The sequence below is a fragment of the Eleutherodactylus coqui genome, chromosome 7, assembly GCF_035609145.1.
Source record: "Eleutherodactylus coqui strain aEleCoq1 chromosome 7, aEleCoq1.hap1, whole genome shotgun sequence".
NCBI lineage: Eukaryota > Metazoa > Chordata > Amphibia > Anura > Eleutherodactylidae > Eleutherodactylus > Eleutherodactylus coqui.
This window is the reverse complement of record NC_089843.1, coordinates 211,139,115-211,158,578: the sequence shown is the minus strand read 5'-3', so window position 1 is coordinate 211,158,578 and position 19,464 is coordinate 211,139,115. Positions and strand designations below refer to the sequence as shown.

The 19,464-nt window shown below is 44.8% G+C and overlaps 1 protein-coding gene across 2 annotated transcripts in view; it reads right to left on the bottom strand.

The window, feature by feature from the left end:
- The window catches only part of RBPMS (RNA binding protein, mRNA processing factor), a 212,163-nt gene that overhangs the window by 55,481 nt on the left and 137,218 nt on the right, over positions 1 to 19,464 (bottom strand). For both annotated transcript variants that reach the window (XM_066574311.1, XM_066574310.1), the window contains exon 5: positions 18,818 to 18,968. In XM_066574311.1, coding sequence (XP_066430408.1) covers positions 18,818 to 18,968 — 151 coding nt within the window. The remainder of the gene's footprint in view (positions 1 to 18,817; positions 18,969 to 19,464) is intronic.

Here is a 19,464-nt window from a genome sequence, read left to right as displayed (position 1 = left end):
GAGCTGTTCAGCTAGGGGGATTCCCCTTTCCTACTCCCCAAACAGAGGAGGAAACTGGAATCGGCCACAGGGGTGAAACCACCCTTGCTAAACTTTGGCTACTGCTCAGACTTCTGATTTACTAGTATTGAGGTGCTAAAGGAAATCTGTCCACACCTTTATGCTGTCCTCTCAGAGTGTAGCATACGGTAAAAGGTCAGCAGACTTACATTTAGTAAGGAGCGGCACACATATAGGACTACAGGAAGTAGTCCTCAATATTCATTTGCTACAGCTAGTCTTGCCCAAACCCAACCTCCAGTAACTGCTTAACAGCTGTCTATTACTGTGCATATCAGTGGATAGAGGGTGAGGTAGGCTTGTGGCTTATGACTATTGAGTACTACTTCCTGTAGTCCTGTATGTGTGCAGCTACTGATAGTGAATCGGAAAAGTTTCACTATAGTTGCAAAAGTTGTTCTCAGTCAGTTTTATTGAATGTTAGCCAAACTAATTAAGTAAAACTAATTAAACTGAATTATGGTGGTGTTAGGGGATGGGACACGGAGCAGAATGATACATATTTTATACTCACTCGCTCCTGCGGTGTTCCCGTCTGAAGTCGGTGCATAGCACACATATTTGACTGTTTTCAGAGTCCCGTGCGCAAGCTCTCCCATGCAAGTCTATAGGAAAGTGCACGCATGGGACTCTGAAAATAGACTTTGGGTGCCATGCTCTGACTTCAGGGGAGGACAACGCTGGATCGCTCGAGCAGGCGAGCATAAAACATACCTCCCAGTCACATGCCCTAACAGCACCATAACCTCAGTTATGGTGCTGTGGAGATATGATAGGTTCCCTTTAAACTTTCACAGAAGTTTCATACAACTCCAATAGTAATGCATTGAGGCCCATCTTTATTATATTTAGTATTTAAGAAAAATTATGTAGAAATTTAGTGATATCAATTAAGGCATTTTCAATGGGATGATCGGAATAAAATGAATCCAGTCGAACGTAGAAGACCATTAATAATTTCAGACAGCTCTGTACATTGTGCAGTGGCTCAGATAGGTACTGCAGGCTGAGTCCCATTCACTTCAATAAGATTTAGCCTGCAGTACCAACCTGGGCCACTGTGCAATGTACGGAGCTGTTTGAAAACAAATAGAAGTGTGAGAACCCCTTTAAGCTTTTGCCATTAATTAGAAATTAGACTTCTGAATATTTCATTATATCAAGATAAAATTAGGAATATGTAAGAATACAAATTTGCTTAAAATACCCGAGTTTTAGGTTACAGAAAAATTATTAGTACGGAGATAAAATTTGTAGACATTCTGTAACACCGGAAAGCTGAATAGAAACACATATAGAGGGCAATATGGAAAACGTCTTGTTCTAATTATACACGGGAGAGGAAGATGAATGATATCAAAGTCAACCTTCATCTTCTGCTTTAACTCGACAATTTATGGCTCTCATGGCCTCTAAAAGCATTACACATACCAAAGTGTATTTAAGGTTCATTTGCAGTTTAGTTTAAACAGATGCTTTGGAGCTGAGTCATTAGTTACATTCGAGAGGACAGAAAGGACAAGATCACTCTTATCGGGCAAAAATGAAGACCTTAAAGGAAAGCATGAAGAGGAAATGAAACATGAGGAAAATGACCTCCGAGGACCCGGCGACCGATCCGTGCCGATCAGAAGGACTAGAGCAGAAAAACGTTATGTGGGGAGAGCAAACGAGACGCGGTCATGTGAGAACGAAGGCGGCTTCAGAAAATAATGCAACCAGTTTTACTCTAAAATATACATGTTTACCAAAAATGTTCTATATATCAGGCCCCTTTCACATCTGCATTTCGGGTCCGTCAGGCTGCGCTGGAACGTCTGCTTGGAGGCCCTGCTGCAGACCCGGCACAAAATTTGTGAAGAAAAAATCCTGCACGCAACAATTTTTTGTCCGGTACAATGCCAGGCAACTGGGCGGAAACTGAATGGACCCCGTTATACTCAATGTGGTCTGTTTGGTGCTGTTCGGCTCTGTCAAAAGATGGATCCGTTCGGCCAGGGAGTTCCCCATTCATACTCCCATAGTGGAGCAGAAAAACTGAACCCCCAACACACTGCTTTCAGATCTGCATCAGGGTGTCAGGTTTGTGTTGCTGGAGTCTGTGGTTCTAAAGGGTTCCAGGAGCACACCTTCACAGGTGAGAGAAAGTTTAGCTGGCTGGGTGTGATTTACTCTTGTCAGCCAATCCCCAGGGTCTGAGCTCATATATACATACAGGCCCCTGTCAGTGTCTGTTTGGTGTCCAGGGTGAGCAGTCCTGTTACCTTTGTGGTGCAGCTTGCTGTGTGAACTGTGTCCTGTGTTGCTGGATCATGTGTCTCATTAGAGTAGGGACCGTGAGACACGAGGACCCTTGATCGCTGGGTTTGCGGCTTAAGTGCCTTAGCCAATTCACGAACTAATCCCTCGTATTTATATTACAGTAATTACGGGGATGTTTGGTGAGTGTTTTGTTTGTTCTTCAGTTCTATGTAATGTCTGTCCGAGAGTCCAGTCCGCAGAATGCAGTTCTCTGTCCAGTTGGTGTTACTGTCAGCAGGTCCAGTCTGAAATCTGTTTTAGGTCCCTGTGGCTGTGATGTACCCATCTTGGGCACGTTCGTGTGGGCCTGGTGCTTATTTGCCCACATGAACATAACACAGGGGTTCCAGTTTCCTGATCCATCTGGGGAGCAGAAAAGGGGAATCCCCTGGCCGAACAGGTCTGTCTTATGATTGAACCAAACAGCACCAAACAGATCCCATTGACTAAAATGGGGTCTGTTCAGTTTACGCTCGGCGGCCCAGCATTTTACTGGAAGAAAAAGCTCTGCATGCAGCATTATTTCTTCGGGTATTTTGTGCCATAACCTCTGAACGGACGTTCCAACACAGCTGTAAAGGCAGTCTTACAAAGTTCTCATAGAAAAGCATTTTACCGGAAGTACCAATTTATCTAATATGTCCAATTTATTTCTCAGAGGCCACAGTAGGCTTGAGGCTGAAGTTAGAAGGAAGAAAGTCCTTTGCTTGCTGAAGAAAACTTGTGCCAACTTTCTTAAGATGAATAGGGTAAGAAGAATAGCGGCGTACTGTATATTACTATATACTACCCGTAATATGTAGACATACTTCAAGATTCGCTCAGAAATACACAATCGCTGTATGGAGAGGAGTTTGGGGCAATGTGTGAACCTCCATGCAGGTAGGCAGCCGTGTAGGAATGCAGCTAATCTTATACCAAGTATGCAGATGAACAAGGGACCTGCAGGAAATGACACATGTCACACATCCACATGTTTAGATCAAAGCCCTACCTTTCTATTAAAGGGATTGTTTGATGAGAACTGTAGCACTAGTAACAGCCAAACATATAATTCAGCAGTCACATAAATGGGATCAGACATTTGAGGCCCCTCATCCTCAACACTACACGGAGTCCCAGGGGTCAGCCGCCCCTCAAAGCCTAATGGGGTTTAGAAGTAAAAAAAGAGGTTGTCAATGTCTAACGTCTGCTGTCATAGAGAGCAAATGGTTTGCTTAAGGTCAGTATAGATGGCATGCCTCTACTGTCATAAGCAGTAAGTCCAGCTGCTGTGAAGGACTAAACAACTAGGAATAGTAGAAATCCTTACTTCAACCACTTATTTTCTCATTCCTCAGTATCATACATAGAAATCAAAGTACTTAAAGGGAACCTGTCACATTGAAAGTGCAATCCAAACTGCAGGCATCATGTTGTAGAGCAGGAGGAGCCGAGCGGAATGATATATAGTTTTATGGGGAACGATTCAGTAAAACTTTTATTTTATTCATCATTAACATTTCTGCCTATTCTGGGCTTACAGGTCCAGTGGGCGGAGTTATTAGTGACTGACAGCTGTGTAGGACTGTGAATACAGAAATAGCTGCCAATCACTGATAGCTCCGCCCACTGGTCCTCTAAGCTGAGAATGAGCAATGGTTTAATGAATATAATACAAGTTCTACTGAGTCTTTCCCCATAAACTATATATCAATCTGCTTAGCTCCTCCTGCTCTATATAACGATGCCTGTAGTTTGGACGCTGTGCTCAAGGTGCACAATTCCCTTTAACCCCTTAAGCACATTTTATTTTTTTATACAGAGAGGAGACAGTGCACAAAAAAGATTTTTTTATTTTTGTTGTTCTTTTTACATTTTTGATGTCCATATAGCAGACCTGAACCAGAAAAAGCTAATGATCACTGGGATACTGCATTGCATTACTTCTGTATTGCAATGTGTCATTGCCCTTTCAATAGCGATCACAGGACATGGTATGCCCAGACACCATTATCTGGTGTTCCGTTGCCATAGCAACTCATTGGCCCTCCACAATGACATAGCGAAAAAGCCAACGATGTTACAGGGGTACGGTGCTACATTGATTATACATACATCTACATTGATCACAGCATGGAAGGGGTTAAGGCCTCCTGTCCATGGGCGATATTTCACTGCATTACCCACGGCAATACCACAATGAACGCTTTCCATGGGATAACTATGGAAAGCACAGCCCGATGTACATGAGCGGAAAATCGCGGCGATTTTCTGCTCGCGTATAAAAATCGCAGCATGCTGCGATTTTCCGTGATGAACCTATCATAGTGATAGGTTAATCGTGGAAAATCGTGCAGAAAATCGCGGTGAGATAATGCTCCCCTGTGGCGGCTCCTGCGGCGGTATATCGCAACGCCCGTGGACAGGGGGCCTAACAGTGAGGATCGCTGTGTTCTCACTGATCCCTGCTGTTGCAGCCGGAGGTCGGCTGTCAGTCAGAACTGAGCCTGTGCCATCCACAGGACGTTAGGGCTACAACCACATGGCAACTTTAACCTCAAACACATCACACACAGTAAAAAATACAATTTGAGCACTATGTGTTTTTAGCATAATTCAATATGAATTAAAGTCATTTTATAAGCCCTTAAAGGGGTTGTCCAGTTGTAAAACTAGTGATGGTCTATCCTTAGGATAGGTCATCAATAGTAGATTGGCAGGGATCCATGCAGCCGTTTGCATGGAGCAAATTTCCACAGGAAACAGACAGCTCTGTTCTTACTGTAGTGGTCAGACTTGGTATTGCAGACAAAGTTCCCATTCAATTTCCTGGCCACTTCAGCAAGCACTGAGCTGCCTGCTTTCTGTAGAAATCAACTCCATGCATAAGCACACCCGCCAAGAGAAGATGAGCTAATAGGTGGGGAGTCCATGCAGATGGAGCCCTGCCAATCTACTATCAATGACCTATCCTAAAGATCGGTTATCACTAGTTTACAACCAGACAACCCCTTTATCTGGCTCAACTTATGCAGAAAGTAAAGTACTGCTGAGTAGCACAAACTGTGCTAGGTACATGTGGGTGGAGGGTAGGACTGGTTCAGCAAAGTATCAGAGAATGCTTTGATGGGCTAATGTTCTACCACAAGAATGCCCCCCTGAGGTCCAGCAGAAGATCATTTCATGTAAAGCTGGTTTAGATCCTACCACATGCCGGTATGGGAGACTCAAGGTTTGATTCACAAATAGGTTATTAAAATGTATTGCTGATATGTCTTGTGTGCTCCATCATAATGTCATTTAGGGGGTCATTTAAAGGGAATAGGCATATATTCTGTATAGATTGATGGCAGGACTTGTGAATCACTTCATGTACTAGGCCAAAGACACCCCAGAACGACACATGGGGACCGGTCCTTGTAGTATTAGAATGAGAAATAGATTAGAATATCGGACCGCATTGGAAATTGGGCTGAATGCAAATTTTTACCCTCAACCGTCACGCAAAAATTGGAAAAACCCTCCCAAAAATGTCACTTTTTTTATTGTAGATTTTGAATTTATGTCTCAGGTAAATATATTTAAGACAGAAATCCTTCAAGAAATAACTAATTGCAGCCTTAAGAGCCAGTAAATCCCATCTCCTTTTGTGTTCCAAACATTTTTTTTTATTTTTTCCGTCAATGTAGCTGCATGACACCTTATAGTTTTATAGGCACTAATTGGGGGGGCAGAGATAAGTCCTGCCTGCCCCTCCCCCTTCTATTGCAAATAGTGGCGAGGGGTGGAGAGAGGGTGGAGAGAGGGCGGGAGCTCAGTGCACTGATCCCGGCCGCCTCCTCCCCCTGCAGAGAGAGCCAGCGTATATCGGCCGGGCATGAAAACCCAGCCGATATACGCACGTCGGAATAAGCCCTTATTCTGAGAGACATTACAGTTATGACAACAGCAAATTTATAGAGGTTTTATTATGTTTTACCACTTCCGGTAACTGTGATGAGGACTTGCTTCCTGTCTAGCATGTGGACTATATCAACTGTTTCTTTTTGGTAACAGGCTATTGTCTGCTATTGTCCCTCTTGTTATAATGAAAGGACATTCCAAGGTAACAACAGCTATAGAAAGTCATTACAACTCCCAATGGGGCTGTAACCCAAGTAAAAGCTGCTCACTTCCTCTACTACATTGCTACAGCAGAGCACTGCCCACCTCCTACCCTTCTTCAGTCTCATCTCTGTCTTCATGGATTCCTCCATTCCTTGCACTACCATATATATGGTTTGTGTAAGCTTGCTATGTTCAGTCAATCGCATCAACTTAAAGGGGTTTTGTCATTTACAAAAAAAAAAAATGTTAAAAATCAATACTTACCTATTCCTTCCCATTCAGTCTTCTCACTGCATCTTCTACTCACCTATCTTCTCCAGTCCCCCAGGTCAGCTCATCTCCAGCCGGCCAGATCCTCTCCTTGTTATGATGCGGCCAATCTCTGCATTCTCCTTCCTGCAGGTTAGTGTAGGTTACATCACTAGTGCTGTAACGTTCACTGCCTAGGAAGGAATGCTGAACTATTGCTGAGACTGCGCATGACTGCGCAGTCTCGGCAACTGCTCAGCACTCCCTGCTAGGCTATGAACGCTACGTCACTAGTGACTGGGTACACTGACCTGCTGGAAGGAGAATGCTGGCAATGTAGGCTTCAATACCGGAAGAAGAATTAGCCAGCTGGAGGTGACGTGACCTGAGGGTACTGCAGGAGCCAGGAGAAGATCGGTGAGGAGAAGATGCGGGAAGAAGACTGACGGGGAGGAATAGGTAAGTGTAGGATTTTTGTTTTCTAATGACAGAACCCCTTTAATGCTAAATGATTCCTATACTGAAATAAAGCCTACAAGACGCCATAAGAAAGATACAGAACATACATAATAGAGACATTACATTACTAAAATTCAATTGATTGCCAAACATACCCAAGACTGGACAGATTTCAATGCAAACACACAAACTCTACTGTCTATAGTCCAAACATTAGAAGCCACTTCATATATTCCAACCCTACAAATAGAAGAGCTTTGTCCCTGGGATGTATAGACCTATTGTTTTCTATGGGTGCGTTCGGAACGCAGTACATATGCACTTACATTGCGTATGTAAGACGCTTTTTATCCATGTTGCTAGGAAACAGTAAATATAAAAAAAAAAAAAAAAAAAAGAAACCAGAAAGCCCATGCACGACAGTGTGCATAAAATATGCTGTTCTTGCATATTTTAACCCTTGTCTGACGTTTGAAGACCTTATGATTTAAGGCTGTACAGCTCCGATGTTGGAAGACGTCCGTCGGGGTTCTCTTACTGTATATTGCCAGCCTCTCTGCTGTCGGTGCCTATCCATTGTGTCATCTCATGCAGTACTGGCTTTAGCCAGCAGATAGTGCCATTGTATTAAAGCAGAAAAAGAGTAAGCCCCTTAGGAAAACCAGGATACAAGTTGGATTGGAAAGGGTTAATCCGCTGCAATTTTTATGCAGTGTATTACCATACAGTTGTTTGCTTTTCATTTTTTTTAAACCCCATTGAAATCAATGAGGAAAAAAAATAGGTGTTTTTCGATTTTTTTATTTATTTTTTTAGATTTTATATCAGTTTCCTCCTAAGGCCTTAGTCAGACGGGCGTTTTTTGCCGCGATTTGCTGATCGCATGACGGATGCGCATCCGCAAATCGCGTGACCGGTGCGCGCAAGTCGCCCGCAAATCGCCCGAAAATCTGCTCCTAGCCGCGTTTCATTAGAAACGGGCCGGAGCTGTCCAGCGCATTGCATTCAGTGGAGCCGGCAATACAGCCGTCTCCATTGAAAGCAATGCGCTGCGGGCGAGCCCGGGATGAATTGTCGGTAAGGGCTTAAATATATAAGCCCTTACCTGCAATCCATCCTAAAATGTGTTAAAATAAAAAAAAATTGCATTCTCACCTTCTGCCTGCAGCTCCGGGCAGCCGTCCTGCAGTGGGTGTGAAGGGGGTGTGAGTCAGACCTGCCCCCTGATTGGCTCAGCGCTGAGCCAATCAGAGGCATGCCTCACTCACACCCATTCATGAATTCATGAATGGATGTGAGTCAGACCTGCCCCTGATTGGCTCAGCGCTGAGAGGCAGCAGTCACTCACCCATTCATGAATGGGTGTGTGAGTGAAACCGGCCTCTGATTGGTCAGGCTGTGACCAATCAGAGCAGATCATTCAGCAGGCGGGGATTTTAAAGCCCCGCCGGCTGAATAGTGCCGAGAAGCAGTTCAGGAGAACTGACAGCGGCCGCGGCTGGACTCCGGCTGCAGCGGAAAGGTGAGTATACAATTTTTTTTTATTTTAACACATTTTAGCATGAATTGCAGGGAAGGGTTTATATATTTAACCCCTTCCCGACAATTAACCCCGCGCACGCCGGCAGCCCATTGCTTTCAATGGAGCGGCTGTATTGCCGCTCCATTGAATTCAATGGGCAAACATCGTTCTTCTCTGCCACAGCTGTTACAGCTGTGGCAGAGAAGAATGATTTGTCTTCTATATGTTCTCAATGGGGTCGGCGCTGCTGCCGCCGGCCCCATTGAGCGCATATACAGAAGCGAACAGGAATCGCAGATCGCAGATAGGTGCGATCTGCGATTTTTTGTTCTATAATTTATCAGACGAGCGCATAAAAAGCGCTCATGTGTCCGATACCATTGCGAAGCAATGGTTTTAAAAAATCGCCGGACGCATGCGCATGCGCAAATCGCGGCAAAAAACGCCCGTCTGACTAAGGCCTAAAACAGAGCTGAGAGAAGGAACCCCTGAACTGACCCTAACGCAGCTGTGAAAGCGACCTAAGGGTCATGCCCATGGCCGTGATGGACTCTGCCAGCGGAAAATCACAGCGTGGTCCGCCACGGCGCCCCCCCAAAACCCCCATACTTACCATTCAGGATCCTCCGTACGTCTCCCGCATGGAGGGCCGGCGCGCATGTGCAGTATAGCGCATGATGCGCTGGCAGTGTCAGATAACGCGCCTGTCGGGGGGCGGGGCTGCGTATTCACGCAATACTTACACTATACTTCTGCTGTAGCACAGCGGGACAGCCAGCTTCTATTGACTACAATGGAAGCCGGCCGCGTGTATTCCAGTGGCATTTAGAACATGCCGCGGTTTATTTTTTTGGAATTCCACAGCGTAAACATTGAGCTATTAGGTTCAGGAGCCTTAGGGGGCCCATAAGGCCTCTCTTCTCCATATAGGGAGCCCAGTACTATGAATAAAGCATTACAGTTGGGGACCCCGTTCCAAGTTTTGCATTGGGGCCCAGGAGCTTCAAGTTACGCCTTTGCATCCCAGTAACCCATTGAGATAGACCGATTTATCCCTGGTACTATAACCATTCTTCTATACAAATAGTTCTCCCCTGTTTTCTCTCCATCCATGAGAATCCTTCACCCTGGACTTGCATAGCATAATTGGCTCACTAATAACATTCCTGTCAAGTTCACTGAGATTGCAAAATGGGATCACATTTCCTAATTATCGGAGAGCGGAGTGGGGGAAGTGTCCTCGCCAGCTGTCACGGCTTTGTCTCCTAGAAATCCTTCATACTTACAGATAGAAGGCAACAACTGTAAATGACTTGTGTTTGGATGTCACCACTTGCCCATCTTCTTTACGATGAGCTGAAGGCATTCTACAAGTACTTGGACGGAGGCGGACGCTACATTCTTCTACGACTTCACCTGCTCATTGGTTTCCTTTAGCACATCAGCATAGTTATTGCAGGCAGTACGCCGCCGTCGCGAATACCAGACTGACCCGCACAAAACAAAAGATTTGTTCTTAAAACCTGTATGATTGTCTACTATCACGATAGTCACAGAAGAAAGGAAATAATAGACCGTAGGCGCCACCCTTCTAATATAAGGCACATTCAGAGGAAAGGAATTAACCCCAATCTTATTTATTAACTGATTGTTTAATAGCTGGCACATGACGCGTTTCGGGGACACAGTCCCTTCTTCAGAAATGGCTGTAGTATCGGGTTCTTCATATCACGATATGCATTCTACATGAGCAAAATAGATAGATCTGACAGATAAATGAATCTGAGAGAGAATCAAAGATGCAAGTAGTATCTACACACTGTCAAGGTAAATGAATTCATTAAAAAACCTTATGGTTTTGGGTGGTCTAACAGAAAATATTTAACACTTTAAAGGAAGAAATGGTCCACTGTTCGTATAACGGATTAGGGCAGTGAGAGGGTATACATGAGATTCCAATATAGGTAGTAATAAAGTGTGACCCAGTACATGCTTTCCTGGCCCCCTCCATCTATATATATATAAAGCTGAAAGCCCTCACTCACTGACTGACTCACTGACTGACTCACCAAAAGTTCTCCAACTTCCCGATGTCGTAGAAACATTAAATTTGGCACAAGCATAGATTATCTCCAAAATAGGAAAAGTAATTGGGTCCCAACTCGATTATTCAATTCTAGCGCAAAAGAATTAGCGTCCAAATTTTACGTACGGAATCTTAATTCTCTCACTTCCCGGTGTCATAGAAACTCGAAATTTGGCAGGAGCATTGATTATGTCATAAATAGGAAAAGCTAATGGGTCCCAACTCGATTATTCAATTCTAGCGCAAAAAAATTGGCATCGAAATTTTACGTACGGAATGTATTTTTCTCACTTTCCGGTGTCATAGAAACAGGAAATTTAGCACGAGCATTGATTATGTCATAAATAGGAAAAGCTAATGGGTCCCAACTCGATTATTCAATTCCATGCGCAAAAGAATTGGCGTTGAAATTTTACGTGCGGAATGTAATTTTCTCACTTTCCAGTCTCAAAGAAATGGGAAATTTGGCACGAGCATTGATTATGTCATAAATAGGAAAAGCTAATAGGTCCCAACTCCATTATTCAGTTCTATGCGCAAAAGAATTAGCATCCAAATTTTACGTACATAATCTGAATGTCTCACTTCCCAATGTCATAGAAACATGAAATTTGGCACAAGCATTGATTATGTCATAAATAGGAAAAGTTAATGGGTCCCAACTCGATTATTCAATTCTATGCGCAAAAGAATTAGTGTCCAAATTTTATGTATGTAATCTAATTCTCTCACTTCCTGATGTCATTTTATATAAAGGAAATGTCGCATGGTTGCCTCCACGTGGTGTTTTCTGGGTAACGCAGAGAACTATGCAAAATGGTGAACATTAGAGATGAGCGAACGCGTTCGTCCGAGCTTGCTATTCGTGCGAATATTAGGGTGTTCGGGATGTTCGTTATTCGTAACGAACACCATGCGGTGTTCTGGTAAATTAAACTTTCTTCCCTGAGACGTTAGCGCTTTTTTTTGGCCAATATAAAGACAGGGAAGGCATTACAACTTCCCCCTGCAACGTTTAAGCCCTATACCACCCCCCTGCTGTGAGTGGCTGGGGAGATAAGGTGTCCGCCTGATATGAAAGTCTGCCCCTCCCGCTGCTCGCTATGGATGCATTCTATATGCGCTCAATGGGGCCAGCGGCAGCAGCGCTGACCCCATTGAGAACATATAGAAGACAAATCCTTCTTCTCTGGCACAGCTGTAACAGCTGTAGCAGAGAAGAACGATGTTTGCCCATTGAATTCAATGGAACCGGCAATACAGCCGACTCCACTGAATGCAATGGGCTGCCGGCGATCGCAGGATGAATGGTCGGAAAGGGGTTAAATATATAACCCCTTTCCTGCAATTCATCCAGAAATGTGTTACACTAAAAATATATACCGGCGTATAAGGCGACCGGGCGTATAAGACGACCCCCCAACTGTCACCTTATACGCCGGTAATACAGTGGAGAAAAGAATAAAAAGCATTACTTACGTTTTTAGATGATCTGCGGTGCTCCTGCAGGCTGTCGCTCCCTCCTAATCCACGGCAGAGTATTCCTTTCTCCACGAAAGACTTTAAATCCCTGCCTCCAGAAAGACACGTGCCTTCAGCCAATCACAGCCAATGACAATGATGTCATTGAATGGCTGTGATTGGCTGTGTTTCTGGAGGCGGGGATTTCAAGGCTTGAAATCCCCGCCTCCAGAAACACAGCCAATCACAGCCATTCAATGACATCATTGTCATTGGCTGTGATTGGCTGAAGGCACATGTGCTTCTGGAGGCAGGGATTTAAAGTCTTTCGTGGAGAAAGCTTGTCTGCCGTGGACCAGGAGGGAGTGACAGCCTGCAGGAGCGCCGCAGATCATCTAAAAACGTAAGTAATGCTTTTTATTCTTTGCTCCACTGTATTACCGGCGTATAAGGTGACAGTTGGGGGGTCGTCTTATACGCCCCGTCGCCTTATACGCCGGTATATATTTTTAGTGTAACACATTTCTGGATGAATTGCAGGAAAGGGGTTATATATTTAACCCCTTTCCGACCATTCATCCTGCGATCGCCGGCAGCCCATTGCATTCAGTGGAGTCGGCTGTATTGCCGGTTCCATTGAATTCAATGGGCAAACATCGTTCTTCTCTGCTACAGCTGTTACAGCTGTGCCAGAGGAGGACGATCTTTATGCTGACAGTGGGGGGGGGGGGGGGGGCACTCTTGCCGCTATTGTGGCTTAATAGTGGGACCTGTGAACTTGAGATGCAGCCCACCATGTAGCCCCTCGCCTGCCCTATCCGTCACTGTGTCATTCCCATCACTTTCCTGAATTGCCCAGATTTTCACACATGAAAACCTTAGCGAGCATCGGCGAAATACAAAAATGTTCCGGTCGCCCATTGACTTCAATGGGGTTCGTTGTTCGAAACGAACCCTCGAGCATCACGGGAAGTTCGTTACGAATAACGAACACCCGAACATTTTGGTGTTCGCTCATCTCTAGTGAACATATGTTTTTCCTCAGTATCTCTAAAGTAACCACGACTTCATAAGATTTTCCGTGTGAACACCAGATAAACACCAGTACCAAATTAACTCGGGCGAAGCCGGGTATATTAGCTAGTAATGTCATATAGGTCATGTCTTATGTAGATGCTCTGTGCAAATCTCTCTAGTCATTCTGTTGTGTATTGCACAGCTGCATGTGATGGGTTAAGTATTTGCAAGAGCCTGCAGATTGCCTGTGAATGTACCAATTTATGTCCTGTCACATGCTATGATGAAGAGTATATATAGGCGTGTCTGAGAGCGGGAAGAAGTCCATGTCTTCTGGGTTCCTGATAAAGAGGTTCAGCTGCATGAGGGTACCTTCAACCCTCATGCAGTGAAAAATGGAAGAGAAGAGGTTCCCTGGATTGACTTTTCAAGCATGAGAGAGTGAGCCCCATTAAGAGATTGCGTTAGTGAAATGTGAGTGTTATTCTTCAAGGCCCAGTGCAGAGGTACTCTTTGTCATTTGTTCACACCCGGGCGTCCTGAAGTCTGGGACCCCCAGTTGGAGGTAGTCTTCTTCCATTGTTCACGCCTGAGCGTCCTGAAGTCTGGGACCCACAGCTGGAGGTACTCTTCTTTAATTGTTCACACTCGAGCATCCTGAAGTCTGGGACTGCCGAGTAGAGGTACTCTTCTTCCATTGTTCACAGCCAAGCGTCCTGAAGCCTGGGACCGCCGGGTGGGGGTATACGTCTTCAGTTGTTCACACGGGCGTCCTGAAGCCTGGGATCACCGTGTGAAGGTACTCTTAATCAAGTCTGTCTAAATACCTGCACTTGGAAGATTGTCTACTTTGCCTTGTACTGTTGGAGTTATATTGAAGTAAAGTTGTTCCAGGCCCTGACCATTCCCAGGGACCGGAGGTATGTTATATATGTCTGCGGCTCCTTTATTCTCTGCCGAAGGTCATTCCGGTGTGTGGCTGAACGGTGGGGTCACCCGTGACAACTACTATCTCTGTTCTACCGTTTATTGGGCATCCCTCTCCTAGGTATGTCCGGAAGAGGCCCAGCGTTGCCCTGGCCGAGGCTATGTGGGTCCCTCCGGGAGGGAGCATGGTTAGTGGTGCTGTGACAAGCCAGTATCTTACCCTCCCTGCTCCTGAACGTATGCCCTGTGTCAGGGGTCACCCTACGGGACACTGCAAAAGCAGGGAACTTGTCATCTAATAGTGTTAATAACGAGATTACCATATTACGGTATACTGTTATAAGCGCCCCGCTACATTTGCATACCTCTTTTATAGTTTTCCAGCGCTGTATTACAGTTAGGCAGAAAGTCCGATTTCTCCGCACCAGGAACACCCCCGGCTTTTGATGGACAGGCATATTAATTTTTTATCCTCCAGTGAAAGGCGCTGTGTCAAACGACTCCCGTACTTGTATACTAATGCCCACCTTTACTTGCACTCACTTCATGTTCTGAATAAGCATGTGCGCTCTCGGCCATTACCAGCAGGGTCACCTGACATGAGACGCCATCCGGCTGCGGAGCTGTATGGACGTGTGCTTTAGCGGCTGGACAGCGTTTGATATTAGCTGATCCTGCAAGTAATTGCTATGAAAGTGCATGCGCAATCAGCTCAGCGGCCATTGGGGTGCAGCCCAGCAAAAAATCTACTCGAGTTCAGTTTGAGGATTTAGACAAACAATTAGAATAATGGCAATAAGTGGGAAAGTTAGGGACATATCGAAAATTTTGCCCAGTCTCCAGAATACCTCCTTATATCTGTAACTATCATATCTAGCCACCCCTGATGGTATTGGACTCTTGCAATGAAATTATGGAGAGCCCGACGGGTTGCCGTGGCAACAGGATGCCAGATACAGGCGTCCTGCATTGCCATTGCCTATGATTAGAGATGAGCGAGCATGCTTGTCCGAGCTTGATCCTCGATCGAGCATTAGCATACTCGAGAGTAGTCGGGTAAATTTCAGAGGAAGGAGAGAGAGAGTATAAAAAAAGATTAAATTAATGTAAAACAAAAAAAATGTAAAAAAAAAAAAAAGCTTTTCTTGTGCTTTTTCCCATATTAGCATAAAATTTATTTTTTTAAATTAAAATCCCACATATTTGGTATCGTCGTATACGTAACAACGTGTAGAATGAAATTGAATACGCTTTTGGAAAAACCTAAAGAAAAAAGAAAGGATTTTTGTATCATTGTAATCGTACCGACCCGCACAAAACATGGATTGTATCCTTTATGCTGCATCATTTAGGCCGGCTTCACACGAGCGTGACAGGCTCCGCCGCGGAATATTCCGCGTCGAAGTCCGTCACGGCGCCCCCCAGAGACCATACTTACCAGCGGAAGATAGCGTGAAGACGCTTCCCCACCCACCGCCGCCACGTCATGTGACACACCGGCCGTGTCACATGACGCGGCGGCGGTAGGCGGGAAAGCGTTTTCACGCTATCTTCCGCTGTGTTACAGCGGGAGATAGCGTGAACGGACGGCTTCCATTGACTGCAATGGAAGCCATCAGCGCATACACCATACACCCGCGGCAAATAGAGCATGCTGCGGGTGAGGACGGGAGATTTCACGGTGCGGAATTCCGCGGTGGAATTCCGCATCGTGAGCATTGTGCTATTAGGTTCAATAGAACCTAATAGCAGCGGGCAACGCAGCGGATTTTCACCGCAAATTATGCGACGTAAATCCGTTCGTGGGAAGGAGGCCTAACGCTGTAAAAAAAACAACCCAAAAATCTATGGCAGAATTAATGCGTTTTCTCTCCCTACGATCATAAAAAAAATAATAAAAGTTTTACAATGTAGCCTATGTACCCAAAAATGGCACAAATAAAAACTACAGTTCGCCACGCAAAAAACAAGCCCTTATACGGCCGCGTCAACGGAAAAATAAAAAAGTTATGGCTTTTGAAAAATGGAGATTAAAATCCACCAAAAATCATTGCGTCCTTAAGCCCAAAAATAAGCCATGTCATGAAGGGGTTAAAGAATATTCCACATTCTAAAATGGTAAAATAAGGTGGGGCCACAGTAGGCGGGGTTTATTAGTGTCACAACAACGCATGTGTGTTGAGGCGATTAGAAGCAGAGAAACACTACAGCTTTTACAAACAGCGCCACGCTTGTCCACAGGTTCTGGTTGGTATTGCAGCTGAGCTCATTGAAATAAACGTGGATAAGCTGCAATACCAGACACTACCCGTGGACATGAGGGATGCTATTTTTTTTTTTTAAGACAGCAGTATCTTTAAAGACTCACTCCAGCAAAAATACATTCTTTCCATCCATTGCCCCCTCACCTGAATGCCTGTCACACTCAGAAGGTCTCCTTTGTGTATTCCAGTCACTACCATGAAGTGCAGCCCCCTGTCTGATGCTTATTAGACACCATCTTGAGGGTACATTTTTTTTAAACTTTCTGTTTCACATCTATACCATGTTGCATCAGCACAGCATTAGCTAGAGGCTATACCATTTCTGCCTGCTCAGTGGACAGTTGAATTATCATTACCATCTACTGTATATTCACCTAAATAATCTACAGAAGATATATATACAGTCAGGAGGATGAGCTGTGATCTCCTCTATTATGACTGTGTGACAGGAGGTGTGTGATCATCGTCAGTAACTGTAATAGGAGAGCCCGTGTCTCTCTGTAGGTCCCATTGATTTATTTGAGAGTGGTACTTGCAATTACGAGAACCGGCCACTACACAGGGTCAGAGCAGTGCTGCAACCCGGTGTATCCTGGATGGTGCTGCCTGGAAAACCCTTTTAAGGAATGTATAATAAAAAAAAAGTTTTAAAAAGTAGAGTGGCCCTTTAATAGGTTCCTGTAGACTGAGGTGACTCGCTCCATATTTATTTAAACAGCTGAGAAACTTCCTGAGGACGCGGTTTCTGGATTTTCTCACAAGCTCCATTCAAAACACCCGGCGTTGGAGACCAACATGTTAGATTTCCATTATTGAGCACCGATAGAGAGAATGTTAGGGATAGAGTTCTCAGTGTAAATATCCCAACCCACATTTCAATAATCATGTATGTAATAAGGGATCAGCAGTCTGACACTTCATTACTGAGACTGGATTGTAGCTCAAGCTCTAGGCAAAGAAGACGACTGATACAATGTATCAAAGCTGTTTGTTACTGTATCCTGGTACATAGAAAGATGAAAGAACTTAGCGACGCAGGCAGGAACCAGCCATCTAAACAGGGGATGACGTTATTGTAAGCTTTCCTCTTTGGAAGAATCATGGACTGAAAACTGAACATTTCTCATCAGCATTGACACAAAATCATCTGCTTTTAAATCTTTTCACATGAAAATTGCAGACAGAATTCTATTTTGCAGTCATCACTAGTGATGAGCGAGCATACTCGCTAAGGGCAATTGCTTGAGTGAGCATTGCCCTTAGCGAGTACCTGCCCGCTCGAGAGAAAAGGTTCGGCTGCCGGCGGCGGGGAGCAGTGAGTTGCGGCAGTCAGCAGGGGGGAGCGAGGGAAAGAGAGGGAGAGAAAGATCTCCCCTTCGTTCCTCCCCTGCTCTCCCCTGCAGCTCCTTGCTCGCTGCCAGCAGCCGAACCTTTTCTCTCGAGCGGGCAGGTACTCGCTAAGGGCAATGCTCGTCTAGCAATTGCTCTTAGCGAGTATGCTCACTCATCTCTACTCAGAACTTGAGCTAGCGTATAGCAAGCTTTGTCCTACAGACAGTTTGGGGAATATAAATTAGCACTCTATGGCAGGGGTCCCCAACTCCTGTCCTCGGGGCCCCCCACTAGGTCATGTTTTCAGGATATCCTATGGTAAGAACACCGGTGGCAATGTCTGAGCCACTGACAATAATTAAATCACCTGTGCAACACCGAGGAAAAATCCTGAAAACATGACCTGTTGAGGTCCCTGAGGACTGGAGTTGGGGAACACTGATCTATGGTATTGGTTCAGACATTGGTAATATGTATGTACTTCTGTACAATGCCATTATGTTCCAAGATGACAAGTGTTTAAGTGACCCTACAGTTTCGGGAGAAAGTTCTATTCTAGGAAAGTAGGGGGTATATTACCTGCAGTTCTTCTCTATTGCCCCTCCGATCTGCCGGTTCCAGGCCTTGTTTTCAGTTTTCCAAATGGCTGCAGTAGGGTTCTAATTACCTAATGCATACTGTGCACTTCTCTCGGATTGGGCGGTACTAATCATATGAGCAGTTCTGGCCAATCAGAGACCAAGTATAGTGCATTACCAGTCTAACACTAGCAGTTCACTGTGGGGATTGGGTAGTCTGAAGATTGCATTTGATGGGACCCGGAACTGATGAATCAGAGGCACGGTAGAGAAGAACAACTGCAGATAATATACCCCCTCCGGTCCTGGATTACAATTTTGTCCCAAAACTGTAGAGTAGATTTAATATAATGGATGTGGCATCTGATCCAAGTTTATGAAAGACGATACTGTCTGATGAAATAACGTCTGTCTGCTCTAAAAAAAATCCTTCTATTTAGCTATAAATACAATAGAGGAACCCAATACTTACATTGATCCCTGGAGATAAACTGAGGTACATTGTTCAGCTGAGGTGTGCTGGGATTTGGGGTTCCGACAAGTTTGCTTTTGGCCATTTTTGTATTTGCTTTTGCAAACTCCAACCGTAACGTCTGAGGAATTTCTGGATCAAAGCGTATTCCCTGAAAGCATTAAATGAGAAACATTTATTCATTAGACTACTAACATTTAAGGCAATCCATATAGTAAAGACTTGAGATGTGTCCTTACTGGCATGTAGAAAGGGTGGTGATCAAGTATAATGCATAACATCCACTAACACATCAGGCTGCAGCGCTTTGGTACAGACATGCATATACCGTATATACTTGAGTATTAGCCGACCCGAGTATAAGCTGAGACAATAAGTTTCACCACAAAAAACTGGGAAAACCTATTGACTCGAGTATAAGCCGAGCTATACTGGAGTATATACTGGGTAAAAAAAACCCTCCAGCCGGCGTCTGTATCTGTGCGACAGGCTGCTTGAATTCTCTCCGCTGTCATCCCCCGCCGTCTTCTCTGCTTGGCTCTGTCAGTGCTGTGTAAGTAAGCACTGTGATTGGATTGAGCACCAGCCAATTGTAGCTGGCGCTCGATCCAATCACAGCGCTTACTTACACAGCACTGACGGCAGGG